General features: G+C 39.0%; 1 protein-coding gene across 2 annotated transcripts in view; it reads right to left on the bottom strand.

The window, feature by feature from the left end:
* The window catches only part of LOC102193287 (alpha-1,6-mannosylglycoprotein 6-beta-N-acetylglucosaminyltransferase B-like), a 122,088-nt gene that overhangs the window by 51,534 nt on the left and 61,352 nt on the right, over window positions 1-9,202 (bottom strand). For both annotated transcript variants that reach the window (XM_005736237.1, XM_005736236.1), the window contains exons 6-7: window positions 8,980-9,159; window positions 6,749-6,913 (exon numbers count right to left, since the gene is read on the bottom strand). In XM_005736237.1, the coding sequence (XP_005736294.1) occupies window positions 6,749-6,913; window positions 8,980-9,159 (345 nt within the window). The remainder of the gene's footprint in view (window positions 1-6,748; window positions 6,914-8,979; window positions 9,160-9,202) is intronic.

Genomic DNA, 9,202 nt, shown 5'->3' with positions numbered 1-9,202 from the left:
TATTAAAAGTTTACTGTTTTACAAAAAAGCTGAAAAAAATAGTAAAATGCCAAATTACAGTTATTTATTTTCATTCCTGAAAAAAGAAAAAAATAGTTTCACAGGTTGAAAGCAAAGCTTGTTATGCTAATTTCTGACTTCTCGGTGAAGTTCACTTCACCGGCTCACATTTGGGTATAAAACGTAATTGCCTAATACATGACAATATAAACAACATAATTCATCAGTATAAACACGTTTTTCACTAATTTCCAAAATATATTTGTGTTTTCTTCTTTTTATGACAGATATTAAAATAGCCCTGTATGTGCACATAATGTACAGATGTTTACGATAAAGTACATTCACTCCAACCTGATGTCCATTATAACACTTTGAAATATTTGCATAATAGATATTGCTAAGCTCTTGGAAAGTTAAGTTTCTACTCTGCACAATGTTTTAATGACTTTGAGGATTAATATCATTGGAATTTCAAAGTGTTTGAAAAGGAAATTATGGAAATCCCCAATGAATTACTCCGCATGCTCCAATGGAACAACATTTTTCATATACACACAGAAAAACACTGTGGTAAAAATTCTTAGAACTCTAATGTGAACTTTAAAAATATATACTATGCAAAACATGTAAATTTCATAATAAAATAACTTTTACACTTTGACTTGTACTGTTATACAATTCTTCACATAAAGGCTACAGTCCTGTCATGCATGTTCACCTAGCTGCTACATAATTAGTGCAGCCCAGCGAGAAATGAGCAACACGTTACTTTTCACAGTGGATTAGACACAGTCATGTCCAAACGTTGCTTTGCTCAGTAATCCTGATTAACTAACACAGCATGAACACCTCCAGCTGCTTTTGCTGGCAAATGGAGCCCGCAACTTTGACCATGCAACATACATAATGAGCTTAAAACCAAATGCGAGGAGTTTGCCAGGAAGTTTTCCAAGGCCTTGTTTACTGTCTCACCATTTGTGTGCAAGTGCATTCAAATGGTGAGACGCATTAGTGTTTCCTGTGTCTGTACTTTTAAATCTGTTAGCTGTAGCAGATAATGTCTAAAAGCATCCAAGAGCTTTTCAGATATATGCCACAATGGCACTCATTTCACTCTCCCCCTCCTAATTATGTGTGCTAATACTGAAGTTAGAAGAGCCAACATGTGCACCTGCACACAATATACATACATACACACAAAACTGCTACAAAATATGAGTCATTTTATGACCAGGGGACAGACTGCATCTGAATAACAAAATGAGAAAAACAGAAAAACTGTACTAAACGAAATTAATTATTGATTTCAACCCACAATAAATGTTTAACAATATTTTCAGCTGGCCATGGAAACGGGTTGTGAACGTAACATTGATATGTCATCATATTTTAGGTTCACATGGCAAAGTTCTGCTTAAATTATTGCCTATCTACACATTCAGCAGTTATGATGTGAAATAAGCTCTCTTTTTTGGAGTCCCAGACTAATATTTTTAATATTTTGGTGTCCACCAAAATCCTGTGGTAAACACGTGACTCATGCTGCAAAGTGCATGTATAGATTTTTAAATATTAGGGGAGCTGCTCATATAGTCGATACTAATGTAGAGCCTCATTAACACGCTGTCTCACTTTCGGGACCTAATATCCGTACACATATTCTTAATACTCAACAATATGTTTGTACACTACATTTGTTTAGCTTTATTATTATATAGTGGTGTTTTTGACTTCACACACTCAGCACATTTGATAAAGTAATTTCACTGATGTACTTACTTGAAAATAAAGCGTGTATACAACTCTGGACAATGATGTGTATACAGCAGAGTCAAGCTCCAGTGAGACTCCAGCTGGCGTGAAAAATCCCCTGATTGAATAAACCTGCTCTATTAACTTCTGCTTCATAAAAAGATAAGTGAAATTTAATTACAGTTTGGGTGGCAGATGGCAAGAGTGAGAATACATGGCACCAGTACTATTCCCTGGCTCGGTGTTGGTGTTGGTTATAGGGTGTATCAGCGAAACGCTGGCATCGACGCAGAAATGGAGACAGAAGGAGCTGAATTTCAACTACTGGCACAACAGTAAAACTGATAAATAAATATGAGGAAAATCACACAGTGGCAGCAGCTCTGAATTACTGTAGACTGGATTCTATAAACTGGCATCCATACACAAATGCAAAGTTAATAGCAGGAGAAGAAGAGTTCACTATAAAAGCTGGCAACTCCCTCGTGATCTAAACTAGAGCCCAACCAGTACTGGATATGTGCTTTCAGACACAGGAAACAAAAACAGATTTCCCTTTCCTTTCCCTTTAAGTTATGAGTCCTGAGTAAGATAATATGACAATGCAGCTTAAAAATACAATACATAAAATTAATTGTAACGGCGGGGTGCGCCGGTGTGTTTTTTGAAACAGGACCTAAAAGCAGATGTGGACGAGGAGTTGCAGGTTTAAACAGAAAGCGATCCTTTATTTGGATGATAGCAGGAGTTAAACATGGAACCCTAAGCAAACTAAAAAAACACTAAGAAACAAATACTATGAAGTGCTATGACTATAACAGTGACAATGTTGGAGATAACAGACGACCTGACAACGACATTCAGAAAACAGAGGACTTAAATACACACATGAGGTGATCAGGGGAAGTGGAGACATATGAGAACACAGCTGACTCGAATGAAACATAATGACAATACAGGGGAGAGTAACACTAACTACAATGAACAAAGAACACCAGACTCTTACAAAATAAAACAGGAAACACAGAGACATAGACATGGAGATAAAACATGACATGAACTTAACATAACCACATAGACATGAAACATAGACGCAGGAACCAGGGAGACTGGGTATGGGAACTTATGACAGCTGAATTTATAAAAATGTAGAGAGGTAAAGTTTGTGTTACCAAAAGAGAATCAAAATCTTGAGAGAGGAGAGGCAAACCAACACACACTCCTGCCACCATAACAATTTTACATACTTGCTCGCTTCAAAATATGAACAGGTAGAAAGTTACACGATGGAAAGTAAACAACAGAAGGAATAACTGTGAAGCCTCATAAACTATGTGTGTCACAGCCAATTGCCTCCCTCGGGAATCTGGATAACACACAAGAGATTTGAATACTTTATACAGTGGACTTATGGTACTCCCAGATGGTGTGTGTGTGGTTTTGTGTGTGCGTGTCTGAAAGTGCTGATTTTTTTGTGTATTTGTTTCACGCTGACATACATCAATGAACTCCAGTTAAAATCCCTTGTGTGTGTTCAGCATAAATGCTCACTCGCAGTGAGCTTGGGGACTCTCAAAAAGCTCTGAAGCTAATTTTTCCTGTTAACATCCCATAGGGACTGAATAAAGCCTCATGAAACCCACGGAGACACAAACAGAGGTACAATACCTTGCTCACCTTTACATCTGTCCCATCTGTTTGCTTGTATGTTCATGCACCACCAATTTGAATCGCAGTATTTTCACAGTATCTTTGTGTTCTAAATGCCGTTAGATGAGTTGTAGTAAGGAAAGTCTAGTCTTTGAAATGTTTATGCAATATGAGACTGAGTCAAAGTGAAATCCTTGGAAAGACCTTGGTGCATACACTTGAGAGCGGGAGCGCAGAAGTGACTGTTAAGTATGTGTTACCACTCCAGTGGTATCCTCTGCTCGAGACATCACTAACAGGGTAACGACAGAAGTATGCAAATTCTTGGCTTAGCATCTGTTAGAGCAGGACTTTGTATGGACATGTCTGAGAGTGTGTGTGTGTGTGTGTGTGTGTGTGTGTGTGTGTGTGCGTGCGTGCGTGCGTGCGTGCGTGCGTGCGTGCGTGCGTGCGTGTGTGTGTGACCTGGTTCTCTCATTCATCGTGCCCCCGAAGAAGGTTGCAGCTGTCCAGCCATGGGAGGCAACACAAGCTGGCACCGACAAAGATCACTACTCTACCCTTAATTTCACCTTCTTCCTCATCCTCCTTTCATGGCCCTACAAACAACTTTCCCCTCTTTACTTATACTCATGTCTTTCCTGCTTGTTTTCATATTCTTTCAACTTGCTTCCTCCTCTTCCTCTTTCCTCTAACAGCTTTTTCTTTTATCCCTACCCCAGTTCCTCACTCCTCACTTATCCTTCCACACTGTCTGCACTTCATCAGTCAGAAATCTATTAAATCTCAAGAGGGCAGAGATAGAGAGAAGGGGAATTAGCAGCTTGACATTTGCTGACAAACACACTAAATGTGCATGCTCAAGGAAGCACAGATGCACATAAAGTGACACGGGGAGATACTAAAACTACTAGCAGACAGCCAGCGAATCTGTTGCTTTGTAGGTTAACGGGATAAGGTCAGCGTCTTTGAATCTGTACCCTCATCTTTCAAAAACCCTTCAATGATTCCTGAACTTAGCTAAATATATTTCCTTTGATGTCTAACAAAATGAAAACAGCTTTTGTTCAGATTGATTCTAATGGCAAAAAAAAAAACAAAAACCCGGCCCTGACCTTAGATTCAGTTTCATAACGAGGTGAAATAAATTCTTTTAAATGTATCATTGCTTTGAAAGGGAAGTGAACCAAGAGGTCGACTGTATTCTTTCTGAACCTCAGACTCACTAAGGAAATTGGCACTCACAAAGAGATTTCCTAGAATACTTAAGGCAGGCTTTTACGTCATTGTTCACTCTGATACAAAATATCACTCACTTGCAAATACACTTGACTGTAGAAAATCTATTCTGCTGTGACTTTCAGGTAAACCCTTCATAATTACATTACTCAAATGTCCAGAGCTGCTGTGATATGTACACACACAAATGCACACATGCCCACACACTTCCTGCTGCATTGCTTTGTCTTTCATTTGCTCTGCTTCTTGATCTTGTCGCCTACGATACCTGCTTCTGTGTTCTACTAATTTATTCTTCTTCTAGGGAAACATCTATTCTTCTTCTAGGGAAACATCTACTCTGGTTACAATCAAAGCCCGAGCCCAACAAAGAAACAGAACTGAATCAACAAAGCCTCATTGGAAATGCAAAGACTAGAGATGAACTGACCAGACGGTGCTCAACACATAAACAGGTGTGCAATTAAAAGTCAAACACACTCATCATGAGTAAAGATCCATAGTTCAGCAAAGAAAAGTGGGGGGGGGGGGACCACAAAAACTAGCAATAAATCACTTTCACCCAGCTGAACATAATCATTTCACAGAAGCTAGCGAAGGAAAAGTGGCTGTGACTCATCCACAAGCAGGCAGCCCTGGCAAGAGCCAAGGTAATGGGAATGAGTTTCACCTAATTTTGTTTGGTAAAGGAAACTATGTCAACTTACTGCAGTTTGGGGAAATTTTTAAAGATTAATCATTTATTTTATTACGAAAATAAACATTTTCCCTGAATAAAACTTGATTTTTGTTTGTACATGCTTAGAAAGAAAATCTGAATTTGTAAAAATCTGTATCTGCAGGTCACGCTTAAGGAAAAATCAGAATCGGACAAGAAAATTGCAATCAGTGCATCTCTAGATGGTATAATCAGGCACGGTCCTGCTAATGGGAACAGGGATCGTGTCAAAGACAAATGTTAGTGCTTCTTTTTCAGGGTCAGAGTCATTTAAAATCAGGCAGTGATTCCCTCAACAGACTACTGAGTGACCTTAATTTGAAATTTCAATGGAAACCAATCTTGAGCGTTAACAGTCAAAAAAAGAAAAGTGTGCGTCTCTGGTTAAGACTGAGCTTTAAATGCTAAATAAAATGTAAGAGATGCTGCCTTTGGCATTTTGTTTTTTTATTGTCATGATATCCAATTAGTAGTCAAGCATAAACACAGACCCACACAGACTGACAGGGAATACACAGATGCACATGGGTTTTTTTTAAACTTCCGTTTCTAATTATTGTGATAAACAGCTTTAGACAGCCAAGGCTAACTCTTACAAACGCCAGGACATCTGCTGTTGAGATAGCAGCGGCAGCATTTTGTAAGGCATACGCAGTTGAAGCAGCCACGAAGGCACGATAGAGGATAACAAATCCCCTCGGTGCAGAACAAGAAAGAAGAGCATCAATCACAGTGACAGAGGACTATTTCCACCCATGTTAACTTATTTTAGAGAGAGATGTGGGCAGAGAGAAATATTTTGGAAAGAGGACGCAGAATGCTTGCTCAGTCTGCCTTCTCACATTAATGCATTCATTCATCATTAAGTAAAAGAGTGTGAGTGTGCTCAGAGAAGGGAGAAATCAAGGGGAGTATAAACAACCAAAAGTTGTGGTTTTAAGAGTAACGTGCACCAAAAAAATTAAGCTGCAAAAGTAAGCTTTTAGATTACACCTTCAGTTTAATGAAGTACCCTTAATCCACAAGCAGCGTAGTCTTCCAGGCCTAATGTCTCGCTCATCTCAGGCGTGTCTCACTACCTTCCCTATTTTTAACAGTCCTTTGCTAATCCATTCTCCCTCTCCTTCCTTTCCTTTCTCATCTTACTCTTTGTCCTCTAGCACTACTGCATACATATCACTATAATCCCAATCATTCATCATCATCATTTCATCACCTTACTTGCTTTGGCTTCTTCGCCCTCATTTATCGTATGCAAGGATAAATGGCTGCCTTTCACTCACACACAGCCTCTGTCATGAATGGCTACTGTACAGCTTCAAATGCAACCTAAATGATACTGCGGTTAAAAGAAAATGCTGTTATAATCAAAGCAAAAAGACTTACCTTCTTCTGGTCTCTCCACTGTTGCTCCAATTTGGCATCCAGACGATTGGCAGCTGTTGCCCACTGTTGTGCAAGTCGCCGGATTCGCCGCTTCATAAAGCTGAGGGACTCCTTACCTGTCCCAACCTGGTCCAGCAACACAGAGAGGTCTGTACGGAAGGCAGCCTGGGAATGTGAGAATATAAAAGGTAAGCTGGTAACAAAATCAGGTAAAGTGTAAGATTTGGGTAGCACAGGGCTCACATTTTGAGCTCTGTGGTGCCTGTTTTTTTTTCTACAGCAGCATGGGTGTTCAAAGCTTTGGTTATACTGCCAGTAAACACCATAGCTATGAAGGTATGTCACGGTAATTCAGCAATACCTGCAAATGCAGGCTGGTAGCCAAACAATAAATAATTTTGCAAATGCTTTTCCTCCCATCTGCAGCACAGAGGGACTAAAATTCAGTCAGCTTTAACACTCATAACGTACTATTACGTACCAGTACTACTGTTACTAGTACTAAGTACCACACGTAATATTAAAGTACTTCTGTCAATGAAATATACAAGGAGCAGCTATGAGCAAATGCAGTCTTTCTAACTAATGCTTTGAGTTTTCTACTCTAAAAGCTTTGGTTCAGCAATGTTTTTATGAAACACAAAAATAGTTCAGTTATTTTTGTCAGGGAGTCGATTGGTCTTCATTTGTATTAGCATTCCGGTTAGTTTCTATAGATGTCGCTCTTAAGACAGTTATTAAAAGAAAGGAAAAGTGAAACTGCAAACATTGTGCAGGCATCACATTTTTAACTATTTCAAAGACTCGTGATGCGGTCTGAGTGAGAGAATGTGACTGAGAAAGGTGCCACTATATTCAGATTCAGTGCACAGTTCTGTCCTTGTTCCCTATTTTGAATTTCAAAATCCATAGTCCTGTATTACCACTGCGCAGATTTGCACCTGAAGGCACCGTCAGGTTTGCTGTCAGAAAATGTATTAATTTTTTAACATTAAAAATCAATCGGTATTAGCAGCCGTGGATGCTTTAATAGGCTTACTCAACTGTAAGGTTTCTTCTGAAGAAAAGGACTGTTAAATTCTTTTGACTGCTACTCTGGACATTTATTAACAGCTCACCGACCTCAGGCTAGTTTTTTACATTTCTGTTGTTACTAACAGCAGCCTGAAATCATAATACAAAGGCTGCACTTTCAGACGAAATGGCAGAGAGAGAAAAACAATTTTTTGAAAACACTATAATTATAGTACAAACATGCCCTATTTGTCAGTTCCAGCAGTTAACTAACACAATATTGCTTGTCTAAAGCCATTTTCCCTCTGTGGCACTCTGTTTTCCACCATCTTGACTCAACTTTCTTTCCTCTACAAAACTTAAAATTTGATTTTTTTTAGTTTTAAAATTAAAAAAGGTCTTGAATCAAGGACACAAGAAAGGTGAATGAAAGCAGATATTTCCAACCCTTAAAGTAAAAATCTTAGCAAACAGAAATCTGGATCACAAGTCATTTGCTATCTTAGGCTTGCACGGAATCAAAAGCTACTTCTCCAACAAGCACATCTTAATAAATAACTTACCAGCAACATCACCTCGCACTTTACATGCTTCCAGTACACAAGAAATCAGCAGAGCCTGCTGCTATCTTTGAGTCAGTGCTGCTCTGTCTGTCCTGCAGGAGATGCTTGTTATTAAGTCTAACTGACTGAGGGACAAATTAAAGTTTCATCCAAGAACATTTTATACCGAGGCAAGTAATTAACATTTAAGTATTCCATCTGCTGACCAGATGTTTGTTTAGGTGCCAACAGCGTGGGAAAGTGTTACAATAAAAGCCTTACAAGAAGTAAGTATCTACATATTGGTAACATGTTTTATTCATGTTATGAGACAAAAAAAAATCAGTTTCTTTGATGTTTCACTATAAATGTTCTCAACCACTGAAGTACTGGAAAAAACACAGTCAATACAATATATATGAACAGAGTGGCAGTACAGGCAATTTCTAATTTTTACTTCTTTCTTCTGGATTTTTTGGCCCTTATTTCACAGAATTTTACGAAATTACACATTTTTAAGCAACTGTGGCACAGATTCCCTTTGTGATTTTTATTAACACATCATCTTCACATTGCTGAGCTGGTGAGCCAAGCATCATCACTTGTGGGTTTATTGTACATTCATCAGGTGTCAGTTGGCATCCTGTGTTTCTAATAGCACTACTGCTCCCTTACTTGTCTCTTGGGGGACTTTGCTGGCTGTGTATGCTGGGTAGGGGGGCTGCTGTGGTTCCTCCAGGCCAGTGGGGGGCAGAACCACTCCACCTCACTCAGGTAGATGAGGAAAGAGCAGTCTGAACCATCAACACCATAGAAGGCATAGCAAGGATCTGATGTCCACCGTGCACGCATCCACTAGAGGACACACAGGAAGAAATATGTATACACACAAAAACAG

The sequence above is a fragment of the Pundamilia nyererei genome, unplaced genomic scaffold, assembly GCF_000239375.1.
Source record: "Pundamilia nyererei isolate P.nyererei 1_Seehausen unplaced genomic scaffold, PunNye1.0 scaffold00068, whole genome shotgun sequence".
In the NCBI taxonomy this organism is placed as follows: Eukaryota; Metazoa; Chordata; class Actinopteri; order Cichliformes; family Cichlidae; genus Pundamilia; species Pundamilia nyererei.
This window is presented reverse-complemented; position numbering and strand designations above follow the sequence as displayed.